This window comes from Podarcis melisellensis, assembly GCF_964234715.1.
Source record: "Podarcis melisellensis genome assembly, chromosome: 3".
Taxonomy (NCBI): domain Eukaryota; kingdom Metazoa; phylum Chordata; class Lepidosauria; order Squamata; family Lacertidae; genus Podarcis; species Podarcis melisellensis.
In genome coordinates, this window is record NC_138530.1 from 88,097,132 (window position 1) to 88,114,874 (window position 17,743).

A 17,743-nucleotide genomic window follows, 5' to 3' on the forward strand; every position below is an offset into this window, starting at 1 on the left:
GACATTTGCAGGAGGCATGCTTTGATTTCAAACAGACTGCTATTAAACATTCCAGGATAAACTGCATCTTAATTTGTTACACATGTGCACTAATTTCTCATCAAACTGTTTGCCTAGGGCTCTATTTTGGCAATCTATGTCGGTGTAACTAACCATACAAAGGAGACTTCTCTTCACAAAGGGGGAACTAATATGAGGCATAACATTAATTTTCACTTAATAGAAGCTGGGTATCACTAAATGATTCATAAGGAGCTGACAAGTGGTTTTTATTTCAAGTTTCAGTCTTTTTATATCAAAAAATGTTAAACAGTCAATTTCTTGCAAAAAAGCTGTCTTGGATTTAATAACATTCACAGGCCACATTTCAAATTAATTTGGTCTGTTAGATAATCTCTTACTCCTTTTTCCACATCAGTGATATTAGAGCTATAAATAGTAATAAGGTTGCAACACTTGCAACCTCTGTATTGCAGCTGGGCTTGTCTCGAATCACCCTTGCCTCCTTCAATTCAAATGGAGTACTTCCTCTTCAAGGTCAAGCTCTCAAGCAACTGGCAATGGAAGCCACCTCTGGTCACTGGCTATTAAGCCAGTCATGAAACCTCTTCTCCATTAAGCAGTCTTAACCATATGATCAGACTCAATAAAGTTGTAGCAACAACAGTTTTCATGGGTGAACATTGGTTTGAGCATTTTCAGGAGACAGCAAACCCTGGAAAACTTACCTCTTTTTGTTCATTCCTGTTCACTGGCCTCTTCAGCAGCTGCTTTGGTGCCATTAAGAGAAGTGGGTATGTCTACACGATCCATACAACCAGATGTTATGGAGCCACCTTTCTGAGTGGGCAAATACTTTTGCTCCATTTTCCCCATCCTGAACAATTACTAAAACTGGAGGGGGTGCATTTCAAGGATGGATCGGTGTGGAACTTTTCATGAAACACGCCTCCTACCAATTTCAGTTGTAAAGGCATCACTTTCAGGTCTCGATTCAACGTGCCTTGGGCATTGAGAAGCCCTCCATAGGAGACCAATATTGAAGCATGGCTGGTATGTGAGTGGGTGTCCATGATTCCTGAACTCCGTGCATGTGCTTCAGATGGATGATTGCCAAATCACCTGTTTATAAAGTGTGTGGGGAGAGCAGTGATAGGGAAGAGAAAGAATCACAAATGCATGGTGGTGTTCCCTTGTTCTCAACAGATTATTAGCATTGCCAGAGGGAAGAAACTGCCTGGAATCTCTCCCTTTTCTTCCCAACTCATCAGGGTTTGGAACTAACTTTGGAAGGACAAAAAGGAGCAGCAACAAAAGACCAAAAGGATGCAAAACATCAAAAAGATGAATTCTTTGAACAGTAAAAGTTACAAGCCCACTTCACTCATTATTGCTCCCCATCTTGTTCTACGTGGAAGGGAGGAAACACCGAGCAGCCCGACACACTAATGTCGCTTGTGACAGAAACGTTGTGGAAAGGCTCAGACACTACTGACAACAGCACTCTTTGGGCAAACGAACATGGGTGCCATACTGAATGAAGGGACTTTACTGAATTAAAAATGCATTTTTGTTGGTTGCAACTTTCATTAGGGGCACAAGATTAAGGTTCCTCTCTCAAGGCACTGTTGTTTTTGTCCATGGAGTTTTCTTGGCAGGGATACTGGAGTGGCTTGCAAGTTCCTGCTCCAGGTGAATCACGTTTGGTCAAAACTCTCCACCTTGAACTGTCCGTCTTGGGTGGCCCTGCACAGCATAGCTCATAGCTTCTCTGAGTTATTCAAGCCCCTTCGCCATGACAAGGCAGTGATCCATGAAGGAGTTTGACCAAACTGCGGGAGGCAGTGGAAGACAGGAGTGCCTGGCGTGCTCTGGTCCATGGGGTCAAAAAGAGTCGGACACAACTAAATGACTAAACAACTACTCAAGGTACTGTCTTAAAGGACAGATGTTGCCTTGATAGAATAATCTTAATCTTCTGCCTTTGAGGAAGATTATCAACTAAAACATGCTTAGGGGCGTTCCCCCCCCCCAATTAAGACTATTACTCTTCATAGAAGTTGCTCTGCTTGCAATTTTTTTGAGGTTTTGCCTTCCTTCTTCTTCTTTTGGAGGTAGCATTAGCAGCCTGTTGTTGTACCTGGGGAACTCTGGATTGGGGCCAAAAGTTTTTTATTTTGTAATAATTATGGAAATAATGTTCCTTCATCCAGCAATAACTGTTGTTACTGTGAAAGGGAATTTAATCTTGATAATCTACACACAGCACTTTCTCGACTTTTATTCCTGTAGCACAGAGTGGTCTAAAAGTGGGCAGTGTAGTTTCTTCTCCCTTCCTGCTGCAGCTTATTGGTTCTTTCTTTTCAAGTACTTCCTCTGATCAAATTGCTAACAGGCAATATTAGTTGTTTAAAGGTTTCTCTCTCCTCCCCCCTTTCTTTTAACCTTTATGTATTTAAATGGTCGTGACCTTCTCATCAATTGATAGACTGGACAATTGTGAATGCTTGAATAGTGCTCCTTTTTTTAAAAAAAAAATAAAAATTACATTATTTTCAAAAGGCTAACTCTCAGTATTGGTGGGCTCACCTTTAGGAAGGAAAAAAAACCTATATTAATCATGACACTTCCAGCCTTTAAAAACACAAAGAGACATCTTATATGTGTCTTCGTGGTATTTTACTCCCTCCATCTATATAGTGCAAAGGAGATTCTAGATTACATGGTACAAAAGGCAAAGGTCATATATTTGCCTTTTAAGCTCAGAACATTTTCATTTCTCTTTGGGCTATTGCAGCAGAACTAACTGTTCAGAGGCAGCTGCCTTCCAACAGGTCACACTATCTGCCCATTTAGTCCAGTATTGCCAGCTCTAACTTATGGCAGCTCTCTGGGGCCTCACTGGTATGTTCTCTATGCAAGTTCCCCATAAAGAGTGCATGATATATTCAGTAGTTTCCTGCACATGTGTTAGGGACTGGGGAGAGGAGGAGGAATGGTGGAGACCGCCTCCCCAGCTTGATCCTTCCAGGGAGGAGAAAGAGGAAGACAGTTTAGATTTGCAACAGTGGTTTGAGGAAGGTCACAACTCAGAGGCAGATGAGGGGGAAAGTTAGAAAATAATGGGGGAGGAGGGGGAGGAAGCACCAGGGGGTGACAGCTGAAGGACACAGTGTCTTTAGAAAGCATTCCAGACCCCCCCTCCACTCCCAGAACCTGGCAAGCCTTGAAAGTAGGAGAGCAAAGAGCTCAAAGATAGAGGTCGTGTAGCAGCACCCATAGGAGAGACGATGAGATTGACAGATGAGGAAGTGGGAGAGACAGGGGTTGGAGATTCACTTGGGACAACACCATTATCCAAGAGTACAGTATCTCTGTAAATACTGAATAAAAAGTGGACGGTAAGAAACATTTCCTTGTCTTTGTACGTTCCTGGGCAACCAGCTGGGAGTCGCTGGCAGCAGCCTGACAGCATGACAGTCTTAACTTAGAAGAATAGCATTGCCAATGTGGCATCATTGCGCAGAGTACTCTTTGCTCCGCCCATCCACCATACCTTTGAAGCATGGCTGGAAAAGAATGGAGACAGAGCTGGCTGAGGATGTGAGGGCTATTGGACATGGCATCCACAGTGGGCCTCCTTAACCTGGAAGAGGCAGGACCTAGAATGCTTTATCTTGACCTTCTTGAGTTCTTTATGCAAAAAAAGAATAGCAGCAATGTTGGGGTGGTGGGTCCTTTGCCAGTTTTGAGGTCTGGGCAAATGTTTACTCTTAATGCTCTCTGGAACTGGCCCTGGGTGCAGAAAGAATATGCTCCAAAAAACATTTGTGAACCTTGTGTAGGTTGTGAGATAGACGGGTTAGTTCCCAGTTTGTCTTCTTTTTGATAAGGGGCACACATCACCCTTGCCACTGGGATAATATAACATCGGGGTTGATAACCCCCAGAGCTTTCTGACCTGTGACTACTTTGCTGTGGCTGCCTGCTCACCCACCCAAGCAAGCAGTTACAGGAGCAAAGAGAATGACCAGCAACTTCCACTAATCTTGACTTCTTCGTCTGGGCCCAGAGGGACAGGAGCAAGGAAATTGGCAGAGTTAACAGCAATGAGGGTGATTTGGGGCTACTTAAGGAGGGCCCCTCCTGGCAGCCCAGGACTCTAAAATACCTTGGAACTGGAACTGTGTTGAAGAGTGCTCAATATTATAAAGCTGAATCATTTCTACATGGCACTGGAACCTGCAAAGCTGTGATACCTACTTAGAACATAAATTAATTAGATTCCTCTCATCTCTGTCCCATTTTCACCAGCTTCATAAAATGTAAGTGTGTCTGATCTCTATACCCATAATGACTTACATACACATGCACACAGACTTTTGGGTCCTGATTGTGGGTTTCTCATAGGCATGTGGTTGGCCACTGTGAGAGCAGGAGTTGGACTATTGGAGGCTGTTATGGTCTCTCAGACAGCCACCTTGGATCAAGAAAAAGAAAAATCCTGAAAGTGGTAGCATAGCATTGTCCTACTTTGGCAGGGTGGAATACCAAAATAAAGCTTACACTAGGAGTTGGCATTTTTATTTAGGTCAGAATAAAGGCGTCACTTGTTTCCCAGGCCTGAGACTTTACCTAGGGATCCACTAACATAGGAAGCTGCTTCAGTATAGTCAGATCCTTGGTAGCTCAGTACTGTCTACACTGACTCAGTGGTGTCGCAAGGGGGGGCAGTGAGCCCTGGGCTGGAGGGGTGCTTGCCCCACCAACCCTGGGCGTGGCGGCGTGACCAGCCACCGCGCCGCCGCAGCTGCATGTGGACGATTCCACCACCGTCCATACGGTGCTCAGGCAGCGCCGGTGGCAAACTGTTACATACAATGCATACACTGTACATAGCAATGCCGCACATGCGCCCTACGTAGTGACACCATGCATGCATCGTACGTAGTGGCGCAACGCGTGCGCAGCCGGTGGTTTGTCCCGCCCCGGGTGCCAGTTAGCCTTCGTTTGTCCCTGCACTGACTGGCAGCATCTCTCCATGGTTTCAGAGAGGAGTCTTCTACAGCTGTACTAGGAGATCCCAGGGATCAAACCTTCAGTGTGTGTTCTACCACTGAGTCCTGGCACTTTCACAAAGTATCTTGGGCTACATTTTCTCTCTCTAATGAAGACCACAGCCCTCTAAGGACGTGGCCATTGGAAAATAGTTCTCATCATCGCCTGCCATTCTCTCTTTCTGAGATACTCCTCTCATGTTTAGTTGCCATAGAGAGCACTGTGGAAGAGATGCCTCCAGCTCCACAGAGAAAAGTAGAAGAAATAGTGTTGCACTAAATGTTTGGGGAGACTTAAGCAAGGAAGTAGAATTTATTATGCTATTTAAAGTTTGCCTCAAAGGACATGTGGAAATAGCACCTTTAAAATTTATACAGTTATTTATAAAGACTGTATAATTTTATCTGAACAGGATGGGAACTTCAATTTTTCATATGCAGTAATTTGCACTATTCTGATAAAGTAATTGCACAATGGAATTTATGATGAATTGGGTATTAGTATAAATGTATTAGGAAGACTAATGCAGTTGGAATTTTCCATGTTCATTCATTTGTAGTGCAGATATTTTCTGCTTTAGTTGTAGGATCTAGACTTTCTTTTTTTAAAAGCAAGATGATATGCAACCTTTGCTTTGAAGATTTATTTATTTTTACCAATTGCCTCTAAAAAGGGAAATAGCATAGTTTCCAAAGCCACAGACAGATATTTTACCATTATTTTGTAGTCTGAATATCTACATAACTACTTAAGAAAAAAAGATAGAAACCAATTAAGAGATATATAATGGAGACAAAGTTTCTTTTTCAGTGGATAGACTATTCATTTCTTTACAAGAAAGCATGAGAAACAGATGCACAAATATTAATAATGTTAAATTATATATGCATTTTTCTTTTTAATGCTGACCATATTTAGTGAAAGTAATCCAAATGAAATTCAGTCTGGGGTAGCTGAAAATATTAAAACAATGGGAATGATACAACATCTGGCTTACTATTAATTATGAAGATATGAGTTGCTATTTTGTTTTTAAAGATAAATTGTATTTTAAACATTGTGAAAAGTCAGTTTATATTCATTTGATTTAAGTTAAAGTAAGGTGAAAAGAGAAGTAAAGGTTCTCCAGAGCACTACTGCGAAGATAAACAAAATTTTGTTTGATTTGATTTGCAGTGATGGGACCATCACTTCATTTAAAAGTAATTGTGGCTGGAAGTTGAAAGGTATTTGAAAAGCAATTTCAGCCTCATCTTATGGCTTGCTATGCAAGTGCCTAAGTGCTTATGATGCTGGTGTTTTGTGACACTGCAGGTAAAAGCCAATATGATTAGTATGGAAACACTAGTCATGTAACATATTGGTATTCAATTTTTTTTCCTCTTCTGTACATTACCCAGATAGCACAGCATATGCATGTTTTAGATTACAGCAAAGGCATTTCCCCAACAAGAGGTAGATTTTTCTTTGACAAGTCTTAGGCATTTTTACTAATATTGTTTCATGCTTCAAAATATGAATTCAAAATATTTTGTCACCACAAGTGTCTGTTAATGTTTTATGGTTTGCAGACTGCCACTAGCGTTTGTCTAAAAGACGGAATCTGAGAATATTTTGTGATACTGAATATATATATAGTGGTTAAGTAGTTTTATCAATCTTTTTTTATACAAAGCCCTGACTGCTAGAGTAGTCTCTGCTTCAAATCTGGAGCTTCAAAGAGCCAAGCTAGATGTGACATTTGTCATCGTGTTTAACCTTGTGTGACTGATATTTCTATGAAATAACCATAGGTATAACCATGAAATAACTATGGGTAACTTAGAGTGGGACCATAGTATGTGGGGTGGGGGCTTTAACCCATTCCCTCCCCCACTGTTTATATCAAAATTCTACCCCGCTGCAAGCAGGAAAGCTCCCACTGGGTCTAAAGATAAAAATGAAAAAGGGCTCTCTAAAATTACACACACACACAATATCAAAGTCTCTGAGATTCATTTCATTATTCTGAAAGGAGCTACTTAAGAAGTATATAACTGAAGCTATCGATTTCTGTGTGAGAATATCACAGAATAAATAGGACTTTTCTGCTAGTGGTCAAACAATACAACAATAGGCCTCTTCTGAAGTAACAAAGAGTTAAACCTTTGGCCATTTGGACCTCCAGATGTTGCTGAACTACAGCTCCCATAATCCCTAGCCATTGACAATACTTGCTGGGGCTGATGGGAGTTGTAGTTCAGCAACATCTGTGGTAGGGGGGAGAGAAGCAGAAGTTCCCCACAGATGAGTTAAATAGTAGCATCTAGTTTCTTACACTGTTCCTAGATCCTTGACTGAAGGACTCGCAATTTTTACGTGGCTCATCAGACACACACCATAACATTATCATTCAGAAAGCTCATTCACACATGAAGGCTAGCAGAAGAACAACTGACACAAAAGACGAGAAGCAATAAGCATAGCTCTGGGCAATGTTTTCTCTCTCTCACTCTCCTCTGTACACAGCAATAGTTGTTATTCCTGAGTTTATAACTAGAAACATCAACCTTTTGGACATTTTCTGCAAAGCCCCCCCTCCCCCCGGCCTGGCAATGCATTGTCTCATCCATGAACAGAATGAGCAATTGCAATGACTCAAGTGATTGAGTGTTGCCTTGAAGTTTCTTTGGCATCAGATGAATCCCATCTATATTGCAGCTGTTACCAATACATTTCAAGAATCACAAAGGCATTATTAAGAAGGAATACATTTTGGAATTCTGTAAAGACATTTTTATGAATACATTATGGCACTTAAATGTATGTGCAATATGAACATTTTGGTCATGCTGTACTAATACCGCTCCAGTTGTTCTTTTTACTTTAATGCAGTTTATTGCAAAATGCTCAGAATTTTGACAGTTTATCTCGGTGATGTTTTTGCTATATTCTGCAGCTATCTGAGATACACTACATCAGCTATTTGCTATATGTTAGTGCCTGTTTTGCTATCGCTGATGTATTCTTCTTGTTGTTGAGATTGATGTGAAATATACCTGTTGTTTTATCGTACATGTTAAATTTCAACAGTTTATATGACTCACTCTGGGATGCTATTGTATTGAAAAGCACATAATAAATATTTTAAATAAAATAAAGGTGATATCCAACGTTAGTCATACTCAAAGGAGACCCGTTCAAATAAATCAACTTTTTAATGAGGCATCTTTAACTGGTTAAAGACTTGGTTAAAAATTTACCAGTGAATTTATGATAACTCATTGTTTTCAAACTAGAGTTTGACTAATTCCTTGTTCCCCAAAAGGCATGTTCTGGTACTAACACAGGCATAATGTAGGTTTAGACATTGGCTGCATTTGCACGACATCGTAACCCAAACCCAGTGTGGTGTAGTGGTTAAGAGCGGTAGTCTCGTAATCTGGGGAACAGGGTTCGGGTCTCCGCTCCTCCACATGCAGCTGCTGGGTGACCTTGGGCCAGTCACACTTCTTTGAAGTCTCTCAGCCCCACTCACCTCACAGAGTGTTTGTTGTGGGGGAGGAAGGGAAAGGAGAATGTTAGCCGCTTTGAGACTCCTGAAGGGGAGTGAAAGGCGGGATATCAAATCCAAACTCCTCCTCTTCTTCTCTTCTTCTTACTGGGACCACGAGGACATGTGGGCTCCCCCCTGAAGCAGAGCTCGCAGCCACTTTGGTCTTTCCCAGTCATTTTTACTCCCACACCATGCTGAGCTAAGCCATGGTTTGACTTAGCATGTCATCCAAGCTCCTTCCTCACTAACCATGAGCTGCAGCCATGAACAAACCACACTATTGAAAGTTTAACTGGTATAAGAAAACATAACAGCTTTGATCTATATGGCGGCAGCAGAGATAAAGTGGGGGAGGAGGGGATACGCTCGCCAACCAGGAAACAAAATGTTATGTGGAGGTTAGCATCTAACAGGGGGGGGAAATACTGATTTCTACAACATATTGACGATATAATAGGAAAAACATCTCTACAGCATTAAGGTAATAGGTGAATAGGCGTTGAGTTTACAGGATACCTGGGCCGCAGCATTCCACATATTATTTTTGTAGTTTCCTTTTCCACAGTTGACCTGCATTGTTTTACTGGTTTAGAGAAATACTCAGTGAAGGCATGATTATTACTTTTAAATTGCAAATGGTGTTGTGCCCATTAACTTCTACTAGGTATTTTATTTGTATGTCTGTCTTGAACTGGGATACGTTGAACCCCAGTACCGGATTGATACTTTAGATTTTTAATTGATGAAAGGTTAAAGAAATAAAAGGACATACCCTAGTACATAGCTGTCAACCTTCCCTTTTTCTGCGGGAAATTCCCTTATTCCAGCGCTGTTTCGTTTCCCACTGCTTCCCGCTGCTATCCCGGATTGCTAGATAACCCGTAGACTGTCCCCGGGACAGGTGAGGCTGCTGATCCCTTATTTTCTAGGCTGCTTTTCCTTTATTTTCAAATCTGAAAGTTGACAGCTATGCGCTAGTACCCTTCCCCCTGGAAAACCTCTGTTGTGAGGGAGAGGGGAAGCCACATGACGTGAATGTCAGTCAATAGGTGCTGGGCTTTGCCATCATTTATCTGTTACTAAAAATGTTTCAGGGCAAAGTCCATTTGAAGAGATCAATACCCGAGTTGCTCAAAACCTGAGGTTCTCAACTGCATTCATATAACAGGGAATCATTATGAAGTGTTCCCATGATATGTAAGGAAGGCGCATCACTCTCTGCTTTATAGAAAGAACAATTCGTTGTGAATTATTCAGATTTTTTTAGTGTATAATTTTAAACCGCTTTCTCTAGAGCAGTTGCTGGAGATAGCCAATAAAACTGTAACGTTGTAGTGAAAAAATGCCTGGTCTTCCTTTTTTCAAAGCTTGGTTTTAGATACAGAGCATAGATCATTGCTAAAACTGCACAATATCTGACTAAAACTGAAAAAACCTTGCAGGAATTGCATGTTGTCTCTATAACAGACCAAGATCCATGTGTAATAGGCCACGTGCAAGATTTCATGTGTAGGGAATTTTCTCTGTTGAAAACTGTTATTGATAGCAGAGTGCTAGTCATCTGTTTATAAGGAAAGGAAAAACACTGTTCAAATCATTCCACCCAAATAGAGAGACTTGACAACTGCCATAGGAAAAGCTAAGTGCAGAAAAGTGAGCTGCACACCAATTTTTTTTTCTATGCATAAACTTTAGATCAGGGGTAGTCAACCTTTTTATACCTACCGCCCACTAATGCATCTTTGTTGCTGGTAAAATTTCCTTACCGCCCACCAGTGCTCAATGGAAGGAGGATTCAACTTGTGCCGTAGAACCCCCTACCACCCACCTAGAATCCTGAAACGCCCACTAGTGGACAGTAAGGACCAGGTTGAGAAGAAACATCTTGGGGCAAGTTTCCTACTGTAGCTTACCTAAGCCGACTCATCCTTGTACAGTACACACTAAAACTGTATGCTTTGGTCCACCCCAAACACTACAAAAGTCTGATTTTTCTTCATGCAGGATGTTTAGATGCCTTTTTTTTCTTTGACTTTCTGGATTCACCATATTTTAGTACATATTTAATTGTGTCCTTAGTATAAGATGCTCCGGAAAACCTAATCTGCAAAGACTCTGTCTTTTAATTGCATTCATCATTAAATTTTAACACATTCCTGTAAAGTATTTAGCAAGTCTTTCTTTGTAGATGTTAATTATGCCAGGTTTTCTTCTTCTTTTTTTACCACTCACACACTCAAAAGTGATTTTCAGATCAAGTAATTTATACCAGGTATTTTTGTTTCTCGGAGGGCCTCATTTTGTTGAAAGCCTGCCTAGATTATGCCCTTTTGTCGTGTTCTCTGTAAATGCTAAATCAATGCAAAGTGAATAGATTTCTATTTCTAAAAATACCCTCTTCCACAGGAAGAAGAACTAAGGAAGAGTGGGGAAGCCAAATACGCACACTTGAGTGATGAACTACATGTATTAATTGAAGTGTTTGCCCCACCCGGGGAAGCTTATTCGCGGATGAGTCACGCCTTGGAAGAAATTAAAAAATTCCTCGTTCCAGTAAGTTGCTTGTAGCACTGTTGCAAATGTGTGTGTGTATTATGCCATTAGTTCAAATGCATTAAGAGCAATACTTGAAAATCAGAGCCACCATTACTCGTGTGTTTCTCCTCCTTCCCCATGGCACTGTCATGGCTGCAAATTAAACAATATAACATATTCCAGCAATCCTTGATCATTCTGCATTTAAATTTTCCTTTATGAACTTCCGAGTGATCTATTTGAAATTACAAATGACCCAGATCCAGAGATATTTAAGGAACAGATTCAGTACTGTGGCCAAAGAGTGCATTGTTCCAGGGCAATGTCACCTCAGAGAGGTGCATTTTGAAGAAATGAGTGTTTCTTGTCTGAAATACCCCACCCCCTGTATTTGCTTAGTTTTAGTGCTGTCCACATGGAGTATTGTTCATTGGTAGCAATGTAAACATTGCGTTACTACACTGCATGCTTTCCCAGGTATCCATCCAAACTGTACATGGCTAGGGAGCACACACAGTGTGACCTTTTATGTGCCCACGGTAGGGTAAATGGTTTTGCAGTTCCACTATTTCCTAAATAATTATGTAATTTCCTGTTGAAACATATTGGACACCCCCCCCCACTTTTCTCACTTTAACACAGCTGTTATGGCTAATGATCTTGTCACAGACATCAGGCAAGGAAAGATGTCTAAAAAGGATTTATCTTTACTGTCTATCCAGCCACCTTTTCCCAGCTGTTTAAAAGTTATCAGCTTTTTCAATGCCATTTTTAGATTAAGAGCTTCACTGTGTTCTGGTGTGCCATTCTGGAATAAAGAGGGCATGAACAAAAATAAAAGGCTGTGGTTAAAAAATTGATCATGTCCAATCAGAACTGAGAAAATGTACAAAAACCGAGAGGATTGTGGCACGACCAACTTATTATCGCACAAGGTTTCATGGGCTACAGCCCTCTTCATCAGATGCATCTGATGAAGGCCACAAAAGTTAATGCAGTAATAATTTTGTTAAGCCTTGAGGTGCCACAACACTCTCAGTTGTTTTTGCTACAGCAGACTAACATAGCTACCCTTTCAGAAACTGAGGAAATATAGATATCCAGAACTTGCTATCCCAAGAATTTATTGGCAAATTGAATTGTGAATGATGATTTGGGGGTGAATATATAGTAAGGTCTACTAACTTGGGTAGCTTTAAAAGAAGATTAGACAAGTTCTTGGAGAATAAGGTTATCAATGGCTACTAGCCATGATGACTTTGTTCCAGCAGGTTTCTTATATTCTTAATGTGCCCCCCATGTACTGAATAATGCTGAAAAGTGGATAGACCTGGTCAGTGCTATTTTTCTAGAAAAAGACATGCCAGAACTCTCCATGAACAGCTCCCTCATTCTCTTAGAATGCCAATGGCGCCCATTGAGAGGTGTTGGAACTGAGTTGTGGCTGAAGAAAAAGCCCTGGACCTGCTTATAAGCTTGGTTTTTTGAGAGCTAGGAGGGTTGGAACCAAGCTGGAAAGGTGTGCTTTTGGAAACAATTTTTTCCCTTCCATGAAGTACTTGAAATGTCAAGCAGAGAAGGAAATTTACATGTTCATCCTTTTCAGTACTATCTGCAGCACTCTTGCATTGTGACAAATCAAGAGATTGCACAACCACCAAGGACATAACGTGCAAATAACCACAGCACAATATAGTTAAAAAGAATTGTGGGCATGGCGTTAACAGCTTGTGCTGTATAAACTGAGTTGTTTTTAGCCAGCATCTTTTGGTGTGGTGCCTGATGCATTTGTGTGTTTTAGCCCTTCTTCATTCAGCTGCTACCCTGAGTTGGTGGCTGAGTAGTGCAGCGTGCGCCACATGCGGCATTGCTAGAAACTGCACACTTAACCAAAGTTTAAATCTCATGCCTCTTCAATTCATAAAGAATGCTACAGCAGAATGAGGAGCCTCAGGGGGGAAATGGAATTATTGACTTTGTCAAAGCAGAACACTTTAATTATGGGCCCTCGTATAAAAGTCCCAGGATGAGCCCATTAAATCAATACAAATTAGAATTCAGAATTTATACATATAGTAGCAAGTCTTAATATACAGAGTATATTCATTTATGGACACTTATTGACTGTACCATAAAAAAAAACATTACTTCATGTAGGATGGTAATCTCATGCTAATACCAATTTTCTTCTAATGTATATATTTCATATTGTTGTCACAGACCAGGTATTGTCTGTTACACAAGCATAGCAATCCTGGGGTAGAACCACAGGCTAAGAGCCAGTACACATGAGAGAAGTTTTTTAGTCCCTTTTCTCTCCTCTCAATACAAAACCCCTAATTCCTGGAATAAATCTAATTATGCCTTCCCATTCCTGGAAGGGCTTTTCATCTAGCAAACATTTCTGCTAACAGAAGAGAATGGGAGCTCATTTTCCCAGCACCACTGCAAGCCCCTCCAGAACTGATTGGTGATCTGCAGGAGGTGGGGTTTGCAGGTGCAAGGGCAAATCAACAAACCGATCAGAAGGTCGGTGGTTCATATCCCCACGACGGGGTGAGCTCCCATTGCTCTGTCCCTGTTCCTGCCAACCTAGCAGTTTGAAATCACGTCAAGTGCAAGTAGATAAATAGGTACTGCTCCGGCGGGAAGGTAAACGGCATTTCTGTGTGCTGCTCTGGTTCACCAGAAGCGGCTTAGTCATGCTGGCCACATGACCCAGAAGCTGTACGCCGGCTCCCTCAACCAGTAAAGCGAGATGAGCACTGCAACCCCAGAGTCGTCTGTGACTGGCCCTAACGGTCAGGGGTCCCTTTACCTTTACCTTTTTACTTCCATTCACAGAAAAGGAGAATGAGATCCTTCAGCATTTCACAGATGATAACGGGCACAGTTGTAACACTCCTATTCTTACACTGCCTAAGCACCTAAACACACAAACACATACAGGAACACTGCATTGTGGAAGACTCGACTTTCTCTGTTGCATGCTGTGTTTGTTTACACTGCAGTAGTCTTGATATAGAATCTAAAATACTGTTTATTCTTTTGCTTAAAAATATTTTTGAAAAAAGAAAACATAATTATATTACAATGTGTAATAACTTGTTCTAAATGTACTGCAGCAGGTGCACTAGGTGCAGTGGCAGTCTGTGATGCTTTAGCAGTTGTGTGAATGCCTTTACATAGGGGTGCACTAGAGATGAGATGCAAGCACAGGCTACTTAGGGATTTAAGTTTTAGAGACAAAAGGAGCTGAACAAGTCTAGCAGCTATAGCAATTTTGAGAACAACATTTTTTTATAGCACATTTCTAAATGTGGGAGTTTGCAGTCAAACATAACTATGCACGACTGTTTGTTAGTGCATGAAGGGGTTAAGGACCACAGAGTTGTATTGCTAGACTCAGTTAGGTCACACCCCCTCTTCTCTGGAGGGGAAGTGAACCCTTTCTACTTCCTTTATACTGTGTGTGTGTGTGCACGCGCATGCGCATCTATCTATCATCTATCTATCTATCTATCTAATCTGCATCCTATAACCAACAATGGTTGGTGTGTGTGTGTGTGTGTGTGTGTGTGTGTGTGTGTGTGTGTGTGTGTAAGCTTGCTTCTGAGCTTACAGCACATGTTTGGAAATATATTCTGTATTTTTTACCCAAGAGTATTTCTGCTACATGGAACAATGCATGACTGAGACCTCGAATCTGTAAGTAAAGCATTTTAAACTTATTTAACAGTGTGTGGTCTGTTCATGCAAGAGAGATAGAAAGAGGTCAGCTGTGTGCAGCTGAAAGGGATTAAAAGGCCTAACAACCTATATTCCTAATGCTTTACTCTGCTGCTTATTTTTGTGAATTTAATACTCTGCTTTCTGTGTGCTAGCCCAGCGTTTTGAATCCAGGCAACCCGCTGATTCTTTTGTTGTTCACCCACACACGTGGGTCCACAGGGATTCTTATTTAATTCCCCACAGTAAAGGGGAAAGGGGACAGTCATCTACCAGGTGCTGGGGCTTTCTGCAAATGGTAGGCATGTAATCAGATTCAGAGGAATACTAAATCCTGAGCTGAAGTAGGATGCCTCGGGGGGATTAGGAGCTTGTCAGAGATGAAGCACAAGGCTGCACAAGTCAAAGCACCAACCTCTGAAATGTTTCATACTGCCTCAGCGATCCGAATGTCAGAAACATGCTGCACACTAGCATCTAAACGTGAAAATAATAACGCTTACATTTACTATATAAGGCATAGCAGCAGGTGGAGGAAGAGAGGTTGGAGGGAGATCTCCATTGTGATGAATAAGCTTGTACTCAGAGGGAATGAGCTCACCTGGAAAGCCAATCTCTTTTACTTCTCATGCATACCCCAAATCAACTTCAAGTGTGCCTAGCACAAAAGCTCCTGGACATACTTTCTCATATATATATATATATATATATATATATATATATATATATATATATATGGTTTTTAGCTTACAAAATTATAAAACATACCTCACACTTTATCACAGATACATTCTTATTTGGACTTCCTTCAGCACCTCTGATAATCCTCCGTCTTAATCACTTCTTATGCCTTTCTTAACTTAATATTGCCATTAAATCATTTAACATATCATCTCTCTTTTTCCATTTTTACAATATTTCTAATATTACTCCTCACAGAACTTCTTGCAAACCTACAAACGTCATCTGATCATCACAAATACTTTTCAAATAGTCCGTAAATTCACTCCAGTCTTCTGTAAACTTCTGGTCTCGCCAGTTTTGGATCCTTCCTGTTAGTTTGTCCAATTCTGCATAGTCCATTAATTTCATCCTCCGTTCTTCCATCCCTGGACATATTTTCCATTTGGCAATTTTCTCATTCAGGGTGGATCTTGAGCCAAATTGGGCAGCATATGAAGCACTTTGAACTGAGGCAGACTGTTTTCGGAAGTACAACATTAGAACCTGACCCAAAACATTTGGTCATTGCATATCCATAGCAAGTGACCTCTCAAAATTCATCACTCTATTTGTTGGCAGAGAAACCCCATTTCTAGAAGCATAAGGAAAAATAAAAATCTAGACATTCCCTTGAACTAATAAAAAAAAATATTTGACCAAAACCTAGCATTTTTCCAATTTGTTTCTCCCCTTTATAAATAGGATATAATATCCAGGCTTTTGTGATCTATGATTTGTTTATCATTTGATTTGAGCATGGTGCCTTTTTATTAAAACAACAACCTTCCACTTTATCATCTTTGCTGCATTGTAAAGTATCCACAAATTGTTATAAGGTTTAGGATTTGGTTTACAGCAGCAGTAATGACCTGGAACAAACAAAAACTATATTTTATGGCTTGTTTTCTAGCTTTATCCCTCAATGCTTTATTTCAGATGTATAATATAGCTAACAAAGCTGTTATTAACTGGCTTGTTAAAGTGTATGCCAAAGGGTTTATTCCGCAGAGGCTTACACTAGACTATTAGGCCTTTTATCCCCCTTTGACAAAATATATCTTTAATTTGTTTTATGAGGTTGTGGTTGTTATTGTTGTTTTTTGTTATACACATTATATTTATTGTGGTAGCAAATAGGTTGCCTTCTGTTACTAAGCTGAAAGAATGAGAAATTAACTTTTTTATGTACTGTGTAGGTGAGAGCTGCTTTGCTGCAGGAAACTTTCCTGCCCAAACAACACATTCTGGGAGGTGTGTGGCTGTCATTAAAAAAAAGACACCCCTTATTTTTCTCCTCTATTCTCCAGTGTGATATAAAGCAGAGGTAGCCAGTGTGCAGCGGTGGAGGAAGCTGCTCGGGCGCCTGAGGCAGCGCGAGCCACCCATAAGGGCAGGGGGTACCGTGAGGCCTCCAGAGTCTGCCTGTCTCCTCCCACTCAGCTGCCCTACGGGTGGGTGGACCACTTGGCCAGCGCAGAGCCTGCGTGCATCCAAGCCACCGTGTCTCTCCCAGGAGAGATGCATGGCTTGGGCATGCTGCAGGCCACGCAGTGAGTGCCACCTGGCATTTTGTCACCCCCCTCAATGGTGATACCTGGGGCGCACTGCACCCAACACACCCCCTTCCTCCGTCCCTGCCAATGAGGTGTCCTCAAGATGTTCTTGGACTACAACTTCCATCCTTCCTGACCATTGCTCATGTTCACTGGGGCTGATGAGAGCTGGAGACTAGTAACATCCAGCTACCTGGACACAGAGTATACAAAAATGTGCAGTGATGTTATCTTTAGTTTCCTATTGCCCTCTTCCACTTCACTGGCTGCCTTTAGCAGGGCATGGAAACCTGCTTGCCTGGGGATCATGTTGGGTTGCTCATCTTCTGTGGAGCAGACCAGGAATGGGAGAGGAACCTCGAGAATGGATTACTGCAGTGCACTCTATGTGAGGATGCCTTTGGCCCTGGTCTAGTAGCTCCACCTGGTGCAGAATGCAGCAGCTAAACTAATGATGGGGCCATATGGCTGGCAGCATGTGACAGCCTTTGCTAAAACATCTGCACCGGCTGTTCTTAAGCTGTACAAAGCCCTAAACAACTTAGATCCAGGATACCTTCAGAGCTGCCAGAGCCCTTATTCTGTATCCCAGCTTAGCCACTGGGATCAT

The 17,743-nt window shown here is 41.4% G+C and overlaps 1 protein-coding gene across 2 annotated transcripts in view; it reads left to right on the forward strand.

The window, feature by feature from the left end:
• KHDRBS2 (KH RNA binding domain containing, signal transduction associated 2) overlaps window positions 1-17,743 on the forward strand; it is a 341,718-nt gene that overhangs the window by 159,176 nt on the left and 164,799 nt on the right. For both annotated transcript variants that reach the window (XM_081906474.1, XM_081906475.1), the window contains exon 4: window positions 11,000-11,146. In XM_081906474.1, the coding sequence (XP_081762600.1) occupies window positions 11,000-11,146 (147 nt within the window). The remainder of the gene's footprint in view (window positions 1-10,999; window positions 11,147-17,743) is intronic.